The 22,730-nt window shown below is 37.6% G+C and overlaps 1 protein-coding gene and 1 long non-coding RNA gene across 3 annotated transcripts in view; one reads left to right on the top strand and one right to left on the bottom strand.

The window, feature by feature from the left end:
• MAN2A1 (mannosidase alpha class 2A member 1) overlaps nucleotides 1–22,730 on the top strand; it is a 172,447-nt gene that overhangs the window by 124,376 nt on the left and 25,341 nt on the right. For both annotated transcript variants that reach the window (XM_008704925.2, XM_040621982.1), the window contains exons 13-17: nucleotides 1,432–1,597; nucleotides 3,115–3,333; nucleotides 4,098–4,220; nucleotides 7,328–7,442; nucleotides 20,470–20,603. In XM_008704925.2, the coding sequence (XP_008703147.1) occupies nucleotides 1,432–1,597; nucleotides 3,115–3,333; nucleotides 4,098–4,220; nucleotides 7,328–7,442; nucleotides 20,470–20,603 (757 nt within the window). The remainder of the gene's footprint in view (nucleotides 1–1,431; nucleotides 1,598–3,114; nucleotides 3,334–4,097; nucleotides 4,221–7,327; nucleotides 7,443–20,469; nucleotides 20,604–22,730) is intronic.
• Nucleotides 1,446–14,936, bottom strand: LOC103675783. Its single transcript, XR_571905.2, has 3 exons — nucleotides 14,374–14,936; nucleotides 5,190–5,303; nucleotides 1,446–1,532 (listed from the first exon to the last, which is right to left on the bottom strand). It is a non-coding gene; the product is annotated as an uncharacterized LOC103675783 (long non-coding RNA).

Genomic DNA, 22,730 nt, shown 5'->3' with positions numbered 1-22,730 from the left:
AGTCAAACATTTTATAGATTTTATGCTGCATTCTCTTTCTTTTCTTTTGTGTTTTCCTGTTGTCCTTCACTTTAGTTTTGACCAGTGCAGGTATTAATTTTATTTCTTACGTGATTTGCAATGCAGTTGAAATACACAGAACACACGTAAAATATAGGAGCACGACTAGGCTTTCTAATGCACTAAGTACACAATACTAGCGGGTGTCCGCCATCTCCACGTCGCTGCTGTGGGTCAGAGGGAGATGGAGCTGCTATCGGCTATTCAGTTCTGTGTTCCTGCAGTTACAAAATTGTATAGAAACCAAAATATTGCGTTCAAGAAAATATTCACTAATGAATCAGTGAGTTATATTATTTAAGCATCCTCTTTGAAATATCTTTTGATTTATTTGAAGATAATATGATTCAAATTGATCATAAAGTAAAATCATAAATCTTTCAAAGACTGTGTATTTCATGAAGTCTGTGATATGATGGCCTAGAACATTTCTGCTCACAGGCAAAGCCGTGAAACAGTGAGGATCTCCAACTAAGAATTCTTTGAATATCAAAGAAATTTAGAGAGGACTTTAGGAAAAATGATGAAGTCCTTGAATATTTTTTACAAAGGTAGTTATGTTTAAAACCATCCTATAAAAATTAAATGCGTGAAGGATGTCATAATGTGCTAATGTAAAATATTGTTGGAAAAAGTCTGCCAGAAACTCCAGTTCATTCCTTTTTTGTTCATTCTAAGAATTGCACTTAATTTTAAGTATTGTCTGAACTTATTTTAATAGTTGTGTTGTCCTTTCTCCAGCTAGGCCCAATCAAATCTTTTTTAGCACTATTTGTTATAAAATTTTAACCTCCTTATTAAGTGGAGTTACTTCAAATGATCTTTTTTCCAGAAACAACTCTCTTGAAGAATAAGGACCCCATATATATAAAATGTACGTGTGATTCTGCGTGGATAGCCATACATTTTTGTTGTCTTTTAGTGATCTGCAATGAACGTCAGGCTTTTAATTGAAATTAACTGTGGCTCAAGTACAAATAGGCAATGTATGTGTTTTCTTACTAAGTGAGCTTAGGCGGGGATCAGGAAATTAGTTGGATCAAGCTGATTATTTTAGAAAGACTAATAAAACCATACGTATATAGGTCATTTTCTGGGCCATGGAAATAACTTTATTATAGTTCTATTAATGTCTTCCATTTGTATAACACTTTATTCTTAGAAAGTGAATCATTATTTCATTACCCTTTGTACTGTGTGTTATTTGTGATGAAATTGCGTGTTCTTCAGAAATTTTACCAGAATGTTCCTTTATAAGTCCTCTCCATGTGTCGACTCTATGACTGTCTGTGAGCCGAGTCCTTAAACATAGTGTAAAAGAAGTAAAAATAGTTTTTTAAGACCCACGTAGTGAAGCAGCTGTTTTTGCAGGTATCTTGTGGTCTGTAACCCTTCAGAACAAGACCGAATCTCAGTGGTTTCCGTCTATGTGAGTTCCCCCACAGCGCAAGTGACTTCTGCTTCCGGAAAGCCTGTGGAAATTCAGATGAGTGCAGTTTGGAATACGGCAAGTACTATTTCACAGACAGCCTATGAGGTATGTTTTTGCCATAGAACTTAAAGACGCATCAAAAAAGCATAGCCAGTATGTAGTTTGTATATGTATCCATGCCCCCTCGAGCTGTCACGTTGTTGTATGTGAACTGGTTAAAGTTGTGGATACCAGAGGATTTCACTGACCAGTTAACTGACACTAAAGGAAAACAGATCATGTGCTTCCTAGAATACTAATATCTATGTTAGTGTGTATATCATATGTTGTTATTAGTACATTATTAGCAGTATATTATATATCTTTCTAAGTATTGGAGCTTTTTCCTGAAGTAATGAAGTCATCATTACTTACAAAATTTTGTGTTTTTTTTGTTTAACTCCATTTAGTAACAATTATGCACATTGAAATTGGGATAAATAACACCTTTTCTAAATAACTTCAGGTACTTTCAGCATTTCATTGCAAAGATGACGTGACATACCATGAAAGAAAGACTTCCTAAAATATAGGAAGGTGCTCTTTTTCTGAGATACATCTGTGGAAAACCTGGCCTGAAGTAATAGACGTTTTTGGAGAAAATTTCTTAAAGTAATGTTAAACTGAACCCCTGCATGACTAGATTTTTATTTATTTATTTGAGAGAGAGTGAGCGAGAGAGCGAGAACGAGCAGAGAGAGGGAGAAAGAGAAGCAGGCTCTCTGCTGAGCAGGGAGCCCAACGCGGGGCTCGACCTCAGGACCCTGGGATCATGACCCAAGCAAGGCAGATGCTTAACTGACTGAGCCACCCAGGCGCCCCCAGCTGCGTCACTAGAAAAGCTGAATTTTTGTGGAGTCTCGGGTGCAAGTTAAACTGTACTTCTGAAGACACAACCATAAGCCAGGAGCTCTAAATGAGAATTACTTCGCTTGTTAAAAGCCATTGCTGGCTGCTTTCATAAATTCATAGTCCTTTAGGTAGAAAAGAAAAGGATAATAGAAGTTCTGGTCAGATGTTACAGGAAACAGCCTATCTAGAAAATGGAGGAGTAGCTCCCAGAAGGCAGGGGTCACGCCCTACGGTGGGTGCGTCCTCTGAGCTTGGTGCGTTGTCATCTGGATCCCACGCACTCAATGGCTGCTGTTCAGATGCCTGATACTTATAGTATGATGTTTACCACTTTTATTTTTAATGTACTTGAATATCATAGTATTATAAAAAGATTCCTGATAATTAGGAAAAATCATTGTTCACCCAAAGCTCCTACCTTCATGGAGAATTTTCTCCCCTGAGCATCCATTGAGAGCACTGTAGGACAGTTGAAGGTGCTCATACAGTTTCACATGTTGAGTGGAAGCGTTCATGGCTTTGATAGTCCTACCAACTCGAAGTTATTAGATTCCCTGCACAAACAGAAATGTGGGTACTCTACCCATAACGTCTCAAAACATCTTTATAGTGTTATATTCTTTGTTAAAATGAGGTAGTTTTTTTTGTTTTGTTTTTACTAGATGTATAAATGCTTTTCTTTCAGTAGATGACATTTCTCTTTAAAAAATTCTCCCCTCCGTCTTTTAAAGATCTCTTTCCTAGTACAGATGCCACCCCTCGGACTGAAAGTGTATACGATTTTGGAATCAGCAAGTTCAGATCCACATTTAGCTGAGTACGTCCTGCATAATGGTAACGTAAAAGATAAAGGAATTTTCAACATGAAGAATGTAAAAAGTACTGAAGAAGACATAACCCTAGAGAACTCCTTTATTAAACTTCGGTTTGGTCAGTCTGGGCTGATGGAGGTATGTTCTGAGAAGTTTTCAAATTCATGGAGGGGTTATCACTTTTATTATAATATGTGCAGTTTACGTATGCAAAGGTGGAAAAGTCGATGCAAACACTCTGGGAGAAAGGATGGTTGAGCTGTATGTATCTGATTTTTGTGGTCCACTGTGACCACTCGCTCTTAACAAGTGTGGTCGGTGGTGGTGCTGCTCCGTGAACTGTTCCTGGTCCACAAGATAAGTGTAGAAGCTGTGACGGTTGAGAAAAATGTTTGTGGAGCCTCTGAAAGCACCATGACACAGTACATTCATGCCTACTGAATCTAATACTAAAAAATTTGAGTGTATATTTGGTATATCTCTTTAAATTTAATTTTTGTAGTAATTCACTTTTATCGTACTTCACAAAAATATTGGTCCACGCATACTGGAAATAAAAAAATAAACGTGCTTCTTCAGTACAGAAAGTTTGAGAAGCACTGGTCTACATCTCTTAATTTGTGTATCTCTTTCTTGCTTAATGAAATGTGTTCTGACTTTTTGTTTCGATTGTGAAAGTTTTAAATTCTAAGTATAAGATATAAAAGTATACTTTTAAAATTTTGGGTGTTCATCCAAGAATTGTGAACATTAGAGGCTGAATGTTAGCAGTGTTCAGTCTGTCGTGAGGTTTTTTGGTGTTTTTTTTTTTTTAATCAACAGGTACATGGAACCTCATGCAACATCATTATTATCTTAATAGTGAGTTGCTTTTAAACAACTTTTTTTTTTTTTGTCCTTAGGAACTGATAAATAAAGAAGACGGTAAACACCATGAAGTAAAAGTGCAATTTTCATGGTATGGAACCACCAGTAAAAAGGACAAAAGTGGTGCCTACCTCTTCTTACCTGATGGGGAAGCCAAGGTAAGTGCCAGTGAGCTGAGCTGTGAATATACGTTTATTGAAAGGGGAATGAAGAAAATAATAAGTGCATCTCATTATTTTGTCATCTATTAGGTATAGATGAGTTGGTTCCACTATTATATTTCCTTATTGACACTTGACCATTTGTAGTCATGAGTGTTAGGTAAAGAAATAATTTTTCAGGGTTGGAATTCATTAAGATGCTACAGTGAACAGTTGCTCTCCATGGAAGGAAGCCAGCTTTGATGTAGGGTTCAGGTGCTCTTGTGTTCTATACATACGTGGCACGGCGTGTATACAGAGACAAATGATCTAGCCACAGGGGAAAAAGAAATGACCCAATGGGCCATTTTTCTCCTTAACTTTTAGCACTGTAAAAAACAGAAAAAATTTTTCCCTCCCCTTGACTGTAAAGGAGTAATATATGCAAATTTTGGCACATTTTTGAAAATGCAGAAAACTGAAGAAAACAATAAAATTTACCAGCTATTCCAAAGGCCGTGCAAATCACTGCCAGTGTTTTGATGTATCTTTTTATTGTCTTACTACGCATATCCCTTTCTCCCCCACTTTCAAGTTTTGTCTTCCTACATTTAATATTTTTTCATTGTGACAATGCTAACAACGAGATGGTATGTTCTTTGAAAACACAGTTTTAATATATACTGTTGTGATGAAAGGTCTGAGGGTCCAATGTCTAACAACATATAATAACACCATATTATATGATATGCTGAGAGAGTAGAACTTAAATGTTCTCACACACAAAAATATACATATATTTGTGGGAAAAAAAGAATTTCCTATTGTTGCATATGTAGATTTTCTCCCAATACTTCACTACTGTAACACCGTGATAAGCTTTCTTTGTAGCATTCTTTTTATGCAGTGATGATTATGTCCTGAGAATAACTTTCTAGAGGAGTCATTTTGGGTTAGTGGATGAGGCCTTTAAGATTTGATACGTACTAGTTCTCTGTCCTCTAAAGTGACGGCATGAATATTCACTTCCACCAGCGTTTTTGAGAGTCGCTCTCTATACACCACTCCAAGCACTGAGAATCAGCTGATCAAAAGCTTTACCTATAATAATGGGTGAAAAATAATTTACTGTAAAGATTTTGTGATTATTAGGGAAGCTAAACTTTATACATTTATATCTCTCTCCTGTATCTTTTGTGAGTTTCCTGTATAAATTCTTTGACCATTTTTCTGCTGGTACAACTTACAGATCTGTAAGCATTCTTTATATACGGTAAAAATTAATCCTTTTTCCTACATATTGCAAAATGTTCCATCAGTGTGTCATTTAATTTAATTATTTTATGTTGTTACAGTATTTTTTAAATTTTTGTAGTCAGTTCTGTATTTTTTTTTCTTTAGAGCATCTTCCTTTGCTTTTCTACTTATATAGGTTTTGTCTACTTCAAGATAAGTAAAATATTCTCCATATTTTGTTTCCTAGAGACCTGTCTCGTACAAAAGTTACTTTTGTTCTACAATTTAGAAAAGACTGCTAACCAAAATCAAATAATAGATTTTAAAGAATAGCATTGACTATCCTGAGGAGTCTAGTTTTTTGTTGTTTTGATTTTTTTAAATCAGGGAGGAATTAAAGGTAAACTACAGCTCATAGTAGCCATTCTAGGAAGGGCAATAGATCCTAAGTCTAAGCTGTACCAGTCTGTTCTCACTTGGACAGGAATTTGTTTTGTTTTTGTTTTTTGTTTTTTTTTAAGATTTTTATTTATTTATTTGAGAGAGACAGCCAGAGAGAGGGCGCAAGCAAGGGGAGCAGCAGAGGGAGAGGGAGAAGCAGGCTCCCCGCAGAGCAGGGAGCCCGATGCAGGGCTCGATCCCAGGATCCCGGGATCATGACCTGAGCCCAAGGCAGATGCTTAACAGACTGAGCCACCCAGGCGTCCCAGGAATTTGGTTTTGATTGACTGTTCTTATACTAAAGAAAAAATGAAAAGTAGCTCTACTTATGGAATATTATACATGGACAGTTGTGACTAATTTATTTTAAATTATTCTATTTTTAAATAGCTCTAATATTAAATAAAAAGACCAAGAGAATCATCCTGTGTTTACAAAGAGAAAATAGAAGACTATGAGGGAGGCAGCCGGGCGCGTCAGAAACAGACAAGAGCCCAGAAATCCCCATGCCAGCTTTCCTCTTCCTCCCTTACTTTTTAGCTATATGGTAAAATTAGGTCCAAGAACTTTGTAAACTCTTAACACATTGTATTAATTTCAGAATATTTTTTCTAGAACCAGAGAGGTACGTTTGGAAGAAAATTGCACAGTTCTGAAAATCTGATGCTACCTAATAGTGCACATTGCAAGCCTAGCTCATCATGCCTCTGTTGATCTTCTCCAGCCTGTAATGCTTAAGAAAATATAATTCCTTGCAAAAAAAGAAAAGAAAATATAATTCTTCATAAATGCTTTCAATTTGTTCCTGTCACAGAAGTTATGTTCTGTTCCTGTTTTTTCTTGACACTAGATTCGAAATGACAAAACCTAAACCAGTGGTTGCCATAGTTTTTTCAAGTTTGTAAATTTGCTTTATATTCAGCTAGTTCTTTCTAGTAAAAGGGCGTGTGTTTTATAGAGCAGTAAACCTAACTGTGATTAAACGGTGTCTTTGGATCCTGCTTTCCGTTTGCTCAGATGACTCCCTGTGGTCATCCTTGCCACCTGTCCCGACCCCTGAACATTAGGGGGCCATGGTTATAATAAATGTTTGCCTGGGAAAAAGTCACTGCTGTAGAATGAATGGTATTTCTAATAAATAACATATGGACAATATAGAAGGATTTTAATTAGAAATTTTTATAGCTGGGAGGAATGTTTGTAGATCATCTAGGCCGGTCAAGTTGTAAACATTTTTATTTTCTATCTTCGGCACTTTTTGTCTAATGAAAAACCTTCTATTCCATTTTTATAGCATGCGCTTATTCTGATACCTTGTAAGGTTTGGTTTTCACTTGAGATCGCAAATATCAGGTGTTATGTATTTGCTGTTTTGGAAATAATAATAAACACCTCTTGGAAAAGTTAAAAGCCAAATTTTTTTCTTAAAAATGTCATTTCCTCCCCAGCCTTATGTTTACACAGCACTGCCCTTTGTCAGAGTGCAACATGGAAGGTTTTATTCGGATGTGACTTGCTTTTTGGAACATGTTACCCATAGAGTCCGACTGTACAACATACAGGGTAAGAAAACAGAGAAACACAGCTGCGAAACATGTATACTGGTTCTGGAATTTTTTTGTCTGTAGTTTTTAGTAAGTTAGCAATTGGTTTTTGAACATGGTACGTATGGTAGTCTTTTCTGAACTTGCTGCCATACTCACTGTGTGGTTTAAAAATATACTTAGCCTTTTGATAATCAGAAATGGTAGAACATTCAACTCTACACGTATGCGTTCTTTCCTTGTGTATATCTTCTCTCACCTATCGTAGTATTTTCTTGGTCATGAGTTCATTGATTGGAATCTTTATTTCTTATATGTAAAAACAGTGGGTTGTTTTTTGTTGTTTTTTTTTTTCTTTAATTTTACAAAATGGGAATTCTGTCAAATACGGCTTTCAGTTAGTAGATCACTGACCGCCTCTGACGTGCACACTCGCCCCCCGCCCCACGTACGGCCTGCCTTAAATATGGAATGTATTACAATAGCAGGTGTTACTGGAATTTAACTTTCTTTTAAGAAAAATGTTCATTACCATTACGAGTTCTTTTTGTTTACAACGCTTTACCTGGTGGAGTGTAACATCGGGCGATTGTTTATTGCTTTTAGGACAGGACTGAGCCCCATCTTTATCAACCAAGTGACAGTAAATACGCTTTTAGTCCTCTTAGGGACTTAACCATGGGCAGTGGCTCTTGTCCGTCCTTAGGATTTGGGTGGAGCCGTGGTCCTCAGTCACCCTCAGAGTTGCACATTTATGTTGGTGTTGAATTCGCTGTTTTTAGAATGGAGTATTTTTCCAACTACAGATTTAATCCTGGTAACCAGACCACTTACCATGGTATCAATTCTCTTAGAAAAGGACCTCATAAAAATGCCACTTTAGATTTTTCTCTGCTGTTACCTAGGCTGAAAAAGTTAGAAAAGGAAATATTGTTTCGCTGAATCTTTATACCAGCAGATAATAAAACGTTTGAAAACTAATGATGAAATATATGGGCAGGCACTGTTTACTTTTTGGGTTTTGTGGGGAAGCAAAGGGTAATGTGTTTGGGGAAAGTTCACTTTGCTACTTACAAGAAAGTCTGTGCTTCTGGAATAATCTTTTATTGAATTTTCTAAAATCTCTAGTAAATCAGAAACAATATTTTTTACCATCCTTTTCTACTCTTGCATAAGCCATCGTTCAATATCTCTGAGAGCTCTAAAATTACACTTCAGCTATGGCCAGAGGTTTCATTTTACGGGTAGAAAGCGGCATCGTCACACAGGAGATGTGCTTATCTGCTCTTAGACTTGCTTAAACCTGTCGCTTGTAATGGAATATTTCTTCCTCGAGTACAAGCTGGCACCCACTTCAGCCCACACCTGCTTTTTCAAGCATGGTTTACCATTGCTTTTCGTCAGGTATGCTTAGGGGATAGGCTGTGTCACAGAGTTGATGCTGAAGCAGCCCGCCGGAGAATTCCAACTTCTCAGTCAAGTCTGTTTGCTTAATTGCTTTTGCTTTTGTTTAAATGAGTCTGTCACCATCACTGCAGCCTCAGAGTTTTCGCGGGTTGTCCAGGGGATCTGGAGCTCATCACAGAGGGTGTTTTCTGTAAATTAGAGGGCCCTCTTCTGCTGCTGTGACTATAAGCTTAGTTTCCCATCATATCCCAGGGGTTGATTTGGAAATTAATAGGCTCTGACTTGCCCGTGTACTCATCCCAGCAAACACGCGTTTACCAGACCCTAAATGCCTTTCTTTTCTCCTCTCTCCTTCTCCCCTACCGAGCAGTCCGAAATGCCCGGTGGCTGACTAGTAGCCCCTTACTGGAACCAGGAACCACCAAGATTGAACCCTCCAAGGTGACAATGCCAGCTCTGGGATTTAGTCAGTTAAGAAATAGAAGTTGTTTTCAAGTGGGCACCTAGAGTATTAGCATAACAAAAGTAATAATTATAAAATAAGAATACAGACCTCAGATTGCCTCTGGATGTCACAGTGGGTGGAATAAACAGGCTGAAGCATTTGTATTAGAGTTCTGTAGCTTGAAAGCAGGAAGCTTCAGAAGTTGGTGGGAAACGACAGATAAATAAGTTAGGTATAATGTGAAGTTAACTTAGAGTGCCTCTCCAGATGTGTTTTACTGTTGTCGCCTGGATTCAACCTGAAACCAGCGTATATAACTATTCGAAGTGACATAGCAATCTTTCTTTTTGCTCTCTCAAGCCCAGAGCGTTTATATTTTTTGTTTTTTCCCGACATGAAAGTAGTCTGTGGGAGATGGAGATACCAGTTCACCTGAAAGGCTTTAGTCCAAACTATACATCCTTCTATGTTTGTATCTGAGCCCCTCTCGACAAATCTCCCTCTTGGAAAAAATAAGCCCCGTCGCGGAGAGAGAGCCTTTTCTCAGTGGCCTTCCTGACCTCCCTCCGTCTGTCGTTTTCTTTCACACACCGTTGCACGAAGGCTCAGGTTGTGTGGATCCTGGCTCATTGGGGTTTTAATTAAATCACTGATCGAAAACCTAAGGAAGAGATGTGAGGTCTTCAGTGTGTTTGGATCTCGATGAGTTCAGAGTGCCTGAACGGGGTCTGGTTATGCTGTACCAAAGCAGCTATGCTATGAAATACTTGACAGCTCTCGGTGTTTTAAACTTTGGCCTCACGTAAACCAGGCATCTGGTCGATTGATCAAAATCCATGGACAGGATGTAGCTTTTCGTCTTAGGTGTAAAGAAAACATCAACCAACTTCCATGCTTTTGTAGCTCGGCTCACGTTTAATATTTCTTAAAAGAACACAAATATCTACTTTCCAATTTAATTTACTAAACTATCTTTGGATAGATGCTACTTTTGCCCCCTTTAAACTGACCAGATGCAGTTATTTGGAGATAGAGCCTGTTTGTTGTTAGTACCAAATTTATGAGCCAGAAAAAAATGGGGCTTGAAGCTATTAATATTTTATGATTAGATACTATAATTGTATTAGGTTACTAAACCATTAATTACACAGAAGATTTTATTACCTCTCAGCAATAAGGATGAAGAAACAGGAAGAGTTGATATTATGGATTATCTGTCTTTATTGAGAGTCTGTATTAAATGTTTCAAATTCAGTTTATATGAAATATTCTTTTAAAAAACTAAAGTAATGCAAACCTATTAAAGTATCCTTAGATTCCTCAATCACTATTTTAGTTACTCTTTGACTGTTTTTTTCCCCAAAGTAACCTTTGGCCCAAATTAAGCTTTGAGAGAAAACAAAATCAAGAACAGAAATCAAACAGCACTTCCCAGATTATAAAAACTGTGTGGTCATCATTGATTTTGCAACAAACTGAGTTGGGAGGTGTGGATTCAACCAACTTTGGGTTGTTTTTTTTTTTCCTTGATGTTTTATATTTAAGTTTTAGTGTTTCTATGTGCGTCCTCTCCAGATCGGGAAATGGTAGGAGGTGGGGTTTAGAGTCCACTCTTAACATCATTTAAGCTATTAAAAAACACCCTGTGTTTCTTTTTGTTATTGTTCAGACATTACATTCAAAAGGTTTCTAGAAATATTAAATTAGAGGAAATTTTGTGCTCACTAGCTTTAAAAGCTCTACAAGATCAGAGGTATTTGAGAGATTTCTAATGAAACACAATGTTTTGCCTTCTATCAGGTTAAATAAGAAATCCATTTTGTAGCACCCATAATTTAATGAAATGCCCTTTGGGAACTTTTTTTTTATTTTTCAAAGATTATATTTAGTCTGTAGAAAATAACATTTTTCTGGAGGGAAAGGTGGGAGAAGTGAGGATTAATTTTTCTTGTACTGTAATCATCTTTCATTAAATTGAAGCTTTATGTGTTACTAAGGCTACTTTAGCTTTTTTTAATTAATCTTGATTTGGAAGATAGAATGTGATACAGGCAGAAGCCCGTGTCCCCTTATGTTATATTTGCTACTGTACCATCACAGTAAGTGCATACCTTGCGGTGACATCATGATCAGTAAGTGACGTTTGCTAGCTGAAGCTTCATTTGTCTTTGGAGCTGTAATTATTAGACTTTGGTGCCCTAGTTTTCTGACATCAGCAGCTACTTTGAAGAATTAGGTTGCTATGGGTTACCAATGTGTCATGTACATTTTCACTAGCACAAGGTTCAGGTTCCAGATCTGTTATAATATATACCTTCAAGTTTCCCCCCGCCCCAAGGACTGTGTTCTCTTAGGCAGGTGTTTGTGAGTGAATGAGTGTGTGTGTAAACCATGTTTCAACCCTTAGGAGAAATATCTAAATGCAATACTTTTGCCTTTTTTCCACCCACATATTATAAAAGTACTATATGTAATGGATCTTGCTAAAAGAAAGCAAGTAGCCTGGAGGTAAAATGTAATGAACTGCCATCAAAAAGTATGGAAGAAAAGACTTTCCTTTGGCTGCGATGACTGAATAATTTCCTTGCGTGGGCACATTTAGCATCCAAAAAGAGGTTGCTTAGTTTTTCTCTGTTTTGAATATATAATGTAATTGGATTCATAACATGACCCTTAACTTTGAGTGAGTCAAAATAAACTTCATGTAGTTAAACACATAAGAGAATCACATTGGGAATTAGAGATCTGAATCCCTAGTTGCACCTTGAAGCCAACCAGAGTGACCTTGAGTTTGTCCTTTAATTTCTTATGGACTCAGTTTCTTAAACTGTAGAAAGACGAGATGGCCAATTAGGTGTAACCATTAAGGAGTCTTCACAAAACTTAGTATCACATAAAGTCTCTTTTGTGCTTAACTCCTTGCTCCTAAATTCATCTTCTAAGGATGCTTGAATCTGGGCCTTCCAACCCTGGAGTCCTCGTGCTTGTAAACAAGGTCTCAAAGCTTCATTGAAGTTGTTTTTATTTCCATAAAAAGATTCATGAGGATATTAAAATGGTTTGCAATCAATCTCTCATTTTTTTTCCCAAGACTGTGTTCCATATTTAGTTTAAGAGTAAAAAGCATTAAGTGAGTTATGGCTAGGCAGACTTAGGTAATTAAAACATTTTTAGAATACCATAATATGCAATTGACTGCTAAGGATTTTTTTTCCTGTTAATTGGAACTTTTAAAAATTGAAATAAGTAGCTATGTGTCGAATCTGATTATTCCCTACAGGCATGAAAGAGAAGGTTATTTTAAGGGACTATAAGCAATTCTGGTTACACAAATTCAGAACTCAGAGGTTGTCTTGGGGGCTCTTTGACAGCAGCTGCTGTGTTGAAGGCATAGCTTCTTAGCAGGGAAGCATCATCCCCCACAAATAAGTGTTGCACTAAACTCAGAGGAAGGGCATAGGGATGGAAAATACAGGGGAAATGTGATGGCTAAGAGCTCAGACTCCAGAGTCAACGCACCTGCATGTCATTTCCAGCTTCGATCCCAGCTCCACCACTCACCAGCTCCTTGACCTCGTGCAAGTTATTACGTCCCTGTCCTTGGTTTTGTCATCGTGAAAGAGGTGACAATAATAGAGTACCTCATAGAAGTGTTGGAGGAATAACTGAGTTAATATACATAAAGCCTGGCGCATATTAAGTGCTGTGTCTACTTAAGAGGATGTGCAGGCTTCGGGCACCTGGGTGGCTCAGTCAGTTAGACGTCTGACTCTTGATCTCAGCTCAGGTCTTGATCTTAGGGGTCGTGAGTTCAAGCCCTGCGTTGGGCTCCACACTTAGTGTGGATGCACAGGCCAGATGAGTTAGACATAGACGTTCCAAATAAGAGAGGCCATTGAAAGTTGGGGGTGTTTGGGGAAGATTTGATAAAGGAAGTGAGTTGTTGAGATGCTATGTCTTTGAGAAATTCATTTATATAGGCAGAAAGGAAGGAAAGAACATTACCAAGCGTGAAGTGGATTTTTTTTAATCAAACTCCTTTGTTCCTATAAGAATTTGAAAAGCTCTCTATTACATATATTTGACATCTAGTTTTTCTTTATACACATTTAAAAAAAATTGCAAAGGATGTTTTTTCTGGAATATAATAAATATTGACATTTTAAAATAAGCATATCCAGTGAGTAGCAATTTGATTTCTAAATCATGCATTTTTAAAAAGGCCCGAATAAGATCTTTAACAGTCAAATTTCACATCCTTATTTTCTCCTTGAACTCATATTTCCATTCTGCTTCCCACAGAATTTTATCTTAATGTAATATTTTTATGCTTGAGAGTCTTGTTATTGATCAAGCTTTCATTCCTCTTATGAAATATGTGTGTATGTGTACATTAAGTTTAAAAATTCTGTCATCCTAAAAGTAAATATTAATTTTTTTCTGGATTGAGTTATAAAAATTATTAGTAGTATACAGTTGATCAAAACAGTCCTTGTATGTTACCATTTTGGTCATTTATTTCATGAACTTTAATGGGAACCTTTCTCTCAGTGGATGAATCGTATATACCCTTTGTATCCCCATATGTTCATGTATCCATTGGTGAATGTTACTTATTGTGAGAATGAGATGGGTTTCGGCATCAATTTTCTTCTTAATTTTTGTTTTTATAAAGGCAAAGCAAAGAAATAATGTTACCATAAGTAAGTAGGTAGGAATGGAAGGAGTTCTATTATAAGAATGTCATTCAGTCCCTTGAACTCCTTATGAGTTCTGTTCTATAAATCACGGAATTGTCTATTGTCAAACATGAATTTCAGTCAATTGTTTTTAATGATCTACTGCCTGACAAATTGATTAGATACACCTTCAATTTTGTTAAAAGCAAACAATAGAAAGTTACATGTTTTGGAAAAATATTTGTTACCCAGCCATTAAAGTTCCGCCTAATACTAGTATTGCAAATTGTATCTGTTCAGCGTCCACTGGAGTTAGGATAAGTGAGAGGTATGCTACTGCTTCTTTTCTGGTAAGTCAAGAGAAGATATGGTTAAAGTATGGTTTAAAAAAAAAACAAAAAACAGGAAGAACTGCTTACCTCCATGGCAAGACGAACTTGAGAAGTAAGAGTACGCAGAATCCAGGCTTCCTGCCTAAAGCTACCTTGGAAAGGAGTGTGTTTGGGAGACAGGAAGAGGCAAGTGCAGAGTGACTGTCAGTGTGGAGGGCCTGCAAACAGACCGTTGGGATTATTCCAGCATTCTTCCCTCACGTGTCCTGGACCAGCCCAAGCTTGGATAGGGGGAAAGGAACAGGAAAGCTTCAGTGTTGTGAGCTGTTTTATTCACGTCCTTTGCAAGTGCTTTCGTTAGATCGTCTGTTTTGGATTTTTTAAAAATGTTACTGATGTAGATGTTGTGTTTCCTCCAGGACAGAGCTTCCAAAAAACCTGTTGTTTCTTAAAATCAGTGCTTACTAGAAAAAAAAAAAAAAAAAAGACAGCTCCCAGTGTTACTGTGTATGTTTTTCTATTATTAGGTCTTCCAAGTATATTGTAGTTAATTGGTATCATCTTTAACCAAAATTTGCAATCCGTGGTATCAAAATGCTCTACCTTTCCTATTATGCGTTTACTTTTGTGTCATTATAAGAATTACTGAAATGAAAAGCCTAAAATACGTAGACTAGTGCCTCGCTCATAATAAGTTGATCAATAAGTCACAGTAGTTATTTATCTACTGCTTTAGAAATAAAACAAAGTGGTGCATCATCATTTTCTTAAATTCAAGACTCAGAATGAAATTTACTTAAATTTATATTCATGAAAGCAGATGTTAAAATTTTCACTTGTGCAGAAATAATCAATGTGAACGTTTACAGACCTGGAAATCAGCCGGTACCTCAGAGGATAAATTAGACCTTACAATGGATAGGCAAGATGAATAAGTCAACATGGAGAAAAAGGTCATCCAGTTGTGCGAGTTATTACCATTTTTATTCTTGGTACTTTCAGATATGAGTACAGTCTTTAAAAATGATAATATTTGCTTTTTAGAAACATCATCTCCATATTGACCTACTAAATGCATCATTGTTGCGAAAACTGTCGTTAAAGTTTATGTTGACTGAAGCAGTGTGTGTTAGTTAATGACCCTCAGTGTCAGCTCCCAGTTAAGTTGGGTAAGTTCACAAAAACACTGTCACAAAAGTAAATACATAATGGGAAAGGTATTTTTATATTTTTGATGATTTAAATACAGAACAAAATACTCCCAAAATTTGAGGGGCAATACTTCGAATTACAAGCCCTGGTTTTTCATGACAGCTTTTTTGTTCGCTGTTGTTATTGTTAACAATTATTGTTACCGTTGTCCTACTTCTGCCGTGAAGTGATGGCTTAGTCACTCCCTCTGCTCAGACACAGAGTCAAGAAAAAGGAATGAGGGCAACAATTAGATAACAAGCTTGCATTTCCGTCCAAGAACCTACATTTAAGGACACTCACTGAAGACCTTGCTTTGAACCTTAGGTGGGTTTTTTGAGAATTTATTTTATATGATTTCATATCTATGTCAAATTCAGTTAAGCACCTCTTTTGGGTTCTCGCCATCCATCACTTTTCAGTTTCCTAGGTGGGTGTGGGCCAGTTGTTGTGATTGCATCTTGATGTAAGGACTTGTCCTGATCACACATCGAGCGACACTAATAAGATACCGAAAACTTGCCGAGTGAGTCAGGCTTTCTTTTGCTCTTTCTCCCAAGCTGCTGCCTCTCACTCCGATAACCATTTGAGTATGGGGAGTGGTGTCTGATGTATTAGGGATACTCCTTGGAAAGGTACACTTTGCATTTCAAAATTGCTAGAATAAGGTGATTGGGTGGGTGGAGAGGATTGGACCAACTCTGAGATTCTACGGGTCAGGGTTGACTTCAGCTGACCAGATAGGTGTTGTAATGATGTGATGGTAAAGAAAGGAGACTGTGTGAGGAAAGGAGGCCCAGAATTCTCCAAAAGCCACCAGCTGCTGCTGCCTAGAGCCATGGCCCCGGGCTTTCCATCTGCATTCCTCAGCCACACCCTCCCTGGACATTTCCGTCTACCTCTTCTTTCCCACACAAACGATGTTTCAGAGATACCTTCCAGTTTTTCCTTCCACACAAGAAGGGGTACCCTTCTCAGTTTCATTAAGACTGGTGCTAAGCATCAAAAGCAAAAGGTGATGCCTCCCTACCCTGACCCCCCCCCCCCGCCTACGCAGTTTCATCTTTTTCCCTGCCTTCCTAGAAAATAATCTTCTTTTAAAGATGCTTAAGATAATTTTTGTTATTTTATAATATATATGTATACAAATAATATATAAGTATAATATTTTGACAAAAATGTCACACATTATAGTATAAGGTGAAATCTCTCTAGAATCTGTGCGTGGCCCCTACCCACTGCTCGAGAGGTAATCAGATACCTGTGTGCACATGCAGTCGCTCGTGTGCGCGCTCTCTCACTCTCTCTGACACACACACACACACACATGCGTGCACACCTGTAGAAAGGTGTAGTATTGTGTTTGGTTTTAGCATAAAGTTCCTCGTACTATACAAATGCTGCATTCCCTTTCTGCATCAGTATTTCTTTCCCCAGGAAGAGAGCCGCCTCGCTCATTTGCTACAGAGCAGCCCGTAGTGTGGGCGTACTGGTTGTATTATTCATCTGTCTGTTGGTGGACATCTAGCCTGTTTCCCAAGTTTCTACCCTTGGCACCAGTGCACAGTGAACATGCTTGTGCTTATGATCAGTGTTCGTTTTAAGTAGATTAAGTGAGATCTAGTGTCTTTAATTAATATATATTACTTTATTGGTGTGACTGTGACATTTAAAAAAAGATATTGGATTGTTTTAAAGAAGTTTTGTATTCTGGCAACCCTGTCCCATGATTTTTTTATTATTTTAATTTTATTATCATTTTATTAATTTATTTGACTCCGTTAAATAGCACTTGCAGCATATCAGACCCCAGATCAGTACCCTCTTCCTTTCTTAAAAAATAATCTGGAGGTCTCCTTTCTACTCAAAGTCACTGCAAGGCTTCTCCAGTCTATGGTGCCAAAGTAACTTCGGTGTTCTCTGGTGGTCAGTTTGCTCGTGAGGCATGATGGCTGAGAGGCTTAGTGCTGGTTCTGCCAGCCTCGTAATCTGGGGCAAGGAATGTCGTCCTAGGCTTAAGGTGAGGGTTGATTGGGCTACTGTACGGAAAGCAGTTGGCAACCATATGGTACCTAGCAAGGCCTCAGTAATTGTTGGCTGCTTCCTCCAGTAGCTGCTGCCCTTCACTCAGCAAACACTACTGTCTGCCTATTATGTGCTGGGAGCGTAAAGATAAATAAGACATGGTCCCAGTGCTTGAGGAGCTTACATTCCAGCATGCATGTGTTTGCTCAAAATTAAAGTACTTATTCCCTTATCTTTCTATCTATTTAAACTCTGTCCGTGGCCTAGTTTGCTGTCCTCCCATGTCAGCTGACTTCTGCATGATGAAGGACAGCCTCTCACATCCTAACTCATTCTCTTTTTTTTAAAAAAGATTTTATTTTTATTTATTCGACAGAGATAGAGACAGCCAGCGAGAGAGGGAACACAAGCAGGGGGAGTGGGAGAGGAAGAAGCAGGCTCATAGTGGAGGAGCCTGATGTGGGGCTCGATCCCATAATGCTGGGATCACGCCCTGAGCCTAAGGCAGACGCTTAACCGCTGTGCCACCCAGGCGCCCCCTAACTCATTCTCTTTGATGGTGAGAATTAAAGCACCTACTACATCCCCAAAATGTTGTTAAAAACTGGAATGTAGAGATGGAATGTAAGATAATCTGTAAGAAGCTAACAGGCTCTAGGGAGGAGGAAAAAAACCAAACAAACAGGGTTCTGCAGGACTCTTCCCACTTCTCTGTGATGGCTTTCCACCTGTGGACTTGCTCTGTTTTTACCTTGTGTTGCCTTTGTTAATAAATAATCTCCATTCTCTCTTGTGAATGGATGTCGAGGCTCCTTTTAAAGGAGATTTAAGCATTTGTTGCCACAATAGGATCTGAGCATAATACTGAGCTCAAGAAAGATGATTTTCTCAACAGAAATAATTTATTGCCAGAGGTAATGTGAAATTATTTATTTTTTGAAGCACTTTTTTTGTAAATGTTTTCCAGAGATACATGACTTGAAATTAATGACAGTCTCCTTTGTTAAGACTTTATTTCATTTCATGTATTCTGTTGACCCCCGAGAGAATATCCAGTCTCCAGAGGAGAAAACGTGCGCGGTGCTAAAAGCCCTACGAAGGCTTCCAGTAGATGACGTGTTCTCCCGAATGCTTCATGGGGGACTTCATCCCTAGTGCTGCATTTTGTGTTTTTGGCGTCTTTGGTTCATTTGTAGAAGCTTGTCTTAAAATTTCATATACATTTCATTGGCTTTGAAAAATATTGGGGTTGAAATAAACCTACCGAAAGGAAAGTTTTGCCTTGAAAGTCATACATTTGCTAGTCAAAGAAGATACCGTTGTTCTAGCATCAGTGGATGTGATTTTTTTTTTTTTCTTTTAACTTCTCAGTAGTAGTGAAGCTATGTGGGTCAGCTATCTGGTAATTGAATTGTCAGAAGGCAAGTTTTATGTATATTTAGCTGGGCAGAGATTAGTGGTTCAGACTGGCGATAAAGCAGGAGGGGAAAAAAAGGCACCTATTTCCCCCACTCATGAGGTCACACTGCTCATTACAGCTTTATGAACATAGTAAGAAACTGAAGTCCTCTCTGACTGAGGTTGTCGAGTTGGAAGGGTAACATCTCCCAGAAAAAAACTTCTGTGAGAATTCTGAAAATTCTGTTGGTGGAGGCTTCCGCCTGTTTGGTATTGTCAGCGTGTTACTATTTATGTTTTACAATTTCCCATGTATTTCTCCCATACATAGAGTGTCTCGGTTAGCTGTATTTTCAGTATTTTCCACAAGTCCCACAGATTCAAACTTCCTTTCTTTAACTGTTTGCTTTCACCTTCTCTAAGCCCTGGGGATTCTTCTTGGCTTCCAGAAAAAGTCCTCCTTACTCCCTTCTCCCACTCCCGATTCCTCTTTACACAGCCTTCTTTGTCTAAAGAGTGTGCTGTTTATCAGCACGCTGTGACAGATCGTGTGTGAGGTGTGGTGGGTAACGGCTGACAACTGCAGGTATGTGTCCAGGGCTCTTAGAACCTTAAAAACCTTCACCGTATGAAATAGTTTAGGGCCAGTCTTTGTTCTCTTGACTGCTTGCTTTCCTGATTGCTCTTCCTTAGAAGATCCTGTATCTCTTCTACACATTCAGTCTGTATTAGAAGTGTTGGATTTCTTCATAACCCCCTCTCCGTCTCTGAAATAGACCCAAGACTTCATTGAGGACCAGAAGATATTGTTAGGGTAGTGTGACGGATAGAAATTAGTGAACAGTTTAGGCTTATCCAAAAAAATAAATGCTTGATACATCTGGGACTTCTTCAAGCTGTCCTCTGCTTTATATAGCAAAGGGCAAAATGAATCACTTCATAACAAGGGGTCCTAAGAGATACCAAACTCAATTAAAATTGATTTAACTTCTGGGGAGCTCTCCAGATTATACTTCACAAATACTAATATGATAATATCCGTTTCAGCCATAAATCATCTCATTGGATCTCGTGTCTCTCTTCCTAGATTATAGATCATGGGCAATAATAGACTGTCTCTTGAACCAACAGAGTGTAAATCTCACTGGTTCAGACTTCCAGTGTGGAAGGCGAGCGGGGAAGAAGTAGGCTCGAATGGCTCTGTTGGGGAATGGCTGTACACATGACTGGCCAGCTGGCCTGGAGTGGGGCTGACCTTTTCTCATTTCATGTCCTCTTTCCCCTCCAGAACTCACTGGAGAATCATTTGCATGTTACATTTCATCTGCATTTATCTCATCCCAACCTCTTCATCCTTCTGTTGAGTTACATGTGCCCCAGGGTAAATGTTTTTTAAAAAAAAAAAGAAAAGAAAAGAAAAAGGTGAACAATGGCACAATTAGCCTGAAAAATGGTGAAGATAGGAATAAAAAACAGGAAAATGTATGTCACTTTGGAAGTTCTGTATAGTATATTTAAGAAAAGTAGAGCAATAAGTTTCTATTAATACATATATTCTTTTAAATTTAGGAATAGAGGGACAGTCTGTGGAAGTGTCCAATATCGTGGACATCCGAAAAGAACATAACCGTGAGATTGCAATGAGAATTTCTTCTAGCATAAACAGTCAAAACAGATTTTATACTGACCTGAATGGATACCAGGTAATTTTCCTGTAAAATATCTGAGTAATGGCTGTGTAACTTTTACATATGGTAATGGGCCAGTTAATTTCAGATCCTTTGAATGATATGCTTAAGTTTACAAATTATTTCTAGGGGAAAACTGAATTTTAACAGGTGCTTATAGGTTCTGTATTCAACCAGATTTCCAAAGTTAGAACAAATATTTGAGAGATTGGTTTGTAGAACATCTGATTTACGGTTGTATTTTTTCAAAGGCAGGTTTGGTGACCATTTGCATGTTAAATGCCTTGATACCAAAATATATCTGAATTTGTCTAATAGGAAGGAAACATAATTAGGGATTGATGGAGTATATATTTTTCCCCTCATAAGGAAATGGTCTGTGCATATTTAATTTATTACATCTATGCTTTTAAATGTATAATCTAATAATGGGCTCTTTTAAATTTCAGGGAAACTCTTACCCTCTTTTTATCAATAATGTATGTGTGTTTACCTTTATGCACACATGTGTACATAGACATAAACCAAGAAATATACAAGCATATATCTGTTTAGAAATGTGAGTAGATATGTATTTAATCAAAATGTTCACAAAATAGTTTGAAATAGTAATGAGAAAATTGACTCAGAATTTTTTCAGATTGTCAGCTCTCTAATTTAATAGGGCTCCTTTGATTGTTACCTAAATTTCTATATTTAGAGTATATGTGTGTGACAACATAGCTTTGAAATAATACTATTAAAAACATTAGCATGTTTTTGAGACATTAGCATTTTAGAAATTTCTGGCTATGAATAGAAATAATTCCACAACAAATGCTTTTACTTTGTCTGATTTTCAACTGGGATGAGTGGAAGGGATTGTGATAATTTTCTCTTTTACAATTTTCAGCAAAGGTTAAATTTAAACCTTTTCCAAAGCATAAAAATTGCATTATACTCTTTGAATTTACATGTTAATTCTACCACAGCTGTTTGGTTTTCAAATGAAGCCCCGACTTTATGGTGATTCATTTTCCTTGTGTACAAAAGAAACTCTTTTCTTAAAATCTTACAGAAGCAATTATTTGTATGTGTGGGTGTATACATGAATGAAAAAAAAAAAACCTTAGTAAAAGTGAATAAAAATGTGAATTTTCTTTTCAAGGATCGAGCATTTGAATAAATGGGAAAATATTATTTCTAAATTTATAAATGTCTAAATTTATAACCTAAATATTTCTGCTTCTAAAATAGATTATTTTTTAAGCCTTGGAAAGAGTAGTCCTTGGGCAAAACTAGAAATCTAGACCCACGGGTAGGGAGTGAAGGTGGCAGCCCCACAGTCATGACAGTGTCAGTGTCCTTTTCATTGAGTGTACAATTTGAATGGGGAGATCAGGATTGGAAAGGAGAAATAGAAAATTCCTTCCAACTATTTATTCTTTTTTCTTGCTTTTTTTTTTTTTTCTTTTTAACATTTTACAATTGTGTCTTCAGTTTCATAATTTCCTGGGCCTGTGATACAAATTACCACAAACTGCGTGGCTTAAAACAACAGGAATTTATTCTTTCACAGTTCTGGACACCAGAAGTCCAAAACCAAGATGTCTTCAGGGTCACACTCCCTCCAGAGGCTCTAGGGAAATACGCTTCCTTGCCTGTTCTAGCTTCTAGTGGCTTCGGGCCATTCTAGGCACTGTTGGCTTCTAGACCCATCACTCCACTCTCTGCCTCTGCTGTCACAGAGTCCTTGTTGTATTTTCCTTGTGTCTCCATGAGTGTCCCTCTGTGTCCAGATTTCCCTCTTAGAAGGACGTCAGTCTTTGGATTAGAGCCCACCCTAGTCCAGTATAACTTAATGTCTGTAGAGATCCTATTTCAAAGTAAAATCACATTCACAGGTTGTGGGTGGCCCTGAACTTGGGGGGGACACTCTTCAGTACAGCCAGTAAGTTGAAGGATGCACTACAGGGTTGTTGTGAAGACTAAAGATTGTATTTGTGAATACCCAGTACTTTGCCTAGTTATAACACTCGATACATGTTAACTATCCCATTAACTTTGTACTTCTTTCCTTCTTGAGCGTCATGTCAGACTTGCATGAACTGAACAGGAGAGATGTCATTTTTATGTGGTGTGAATAAGATACCTGATAACAAA

This window comes from Ursus maritimus, unplaced genomic scaffold, assembly GCF_017311325.1.
Source record: "Ursus maritimus isolate PB19 unplaced genomic scaffold, ASM1731132v1 scaffold_5, whole genome shotgun sequence".
In the NCBI taxonomy this organism is placed as follows: Eukaryota; Metazoa; Chordata; class Mammalia; order Carnivora; family Ursidae; genus Ursus; species Ursus maritimus.
The sequence above is the reverse complement of the archived record's forward strand: the minus strand, read 5'-3'. Positions and strand labels throughout refer to the sequence as shown.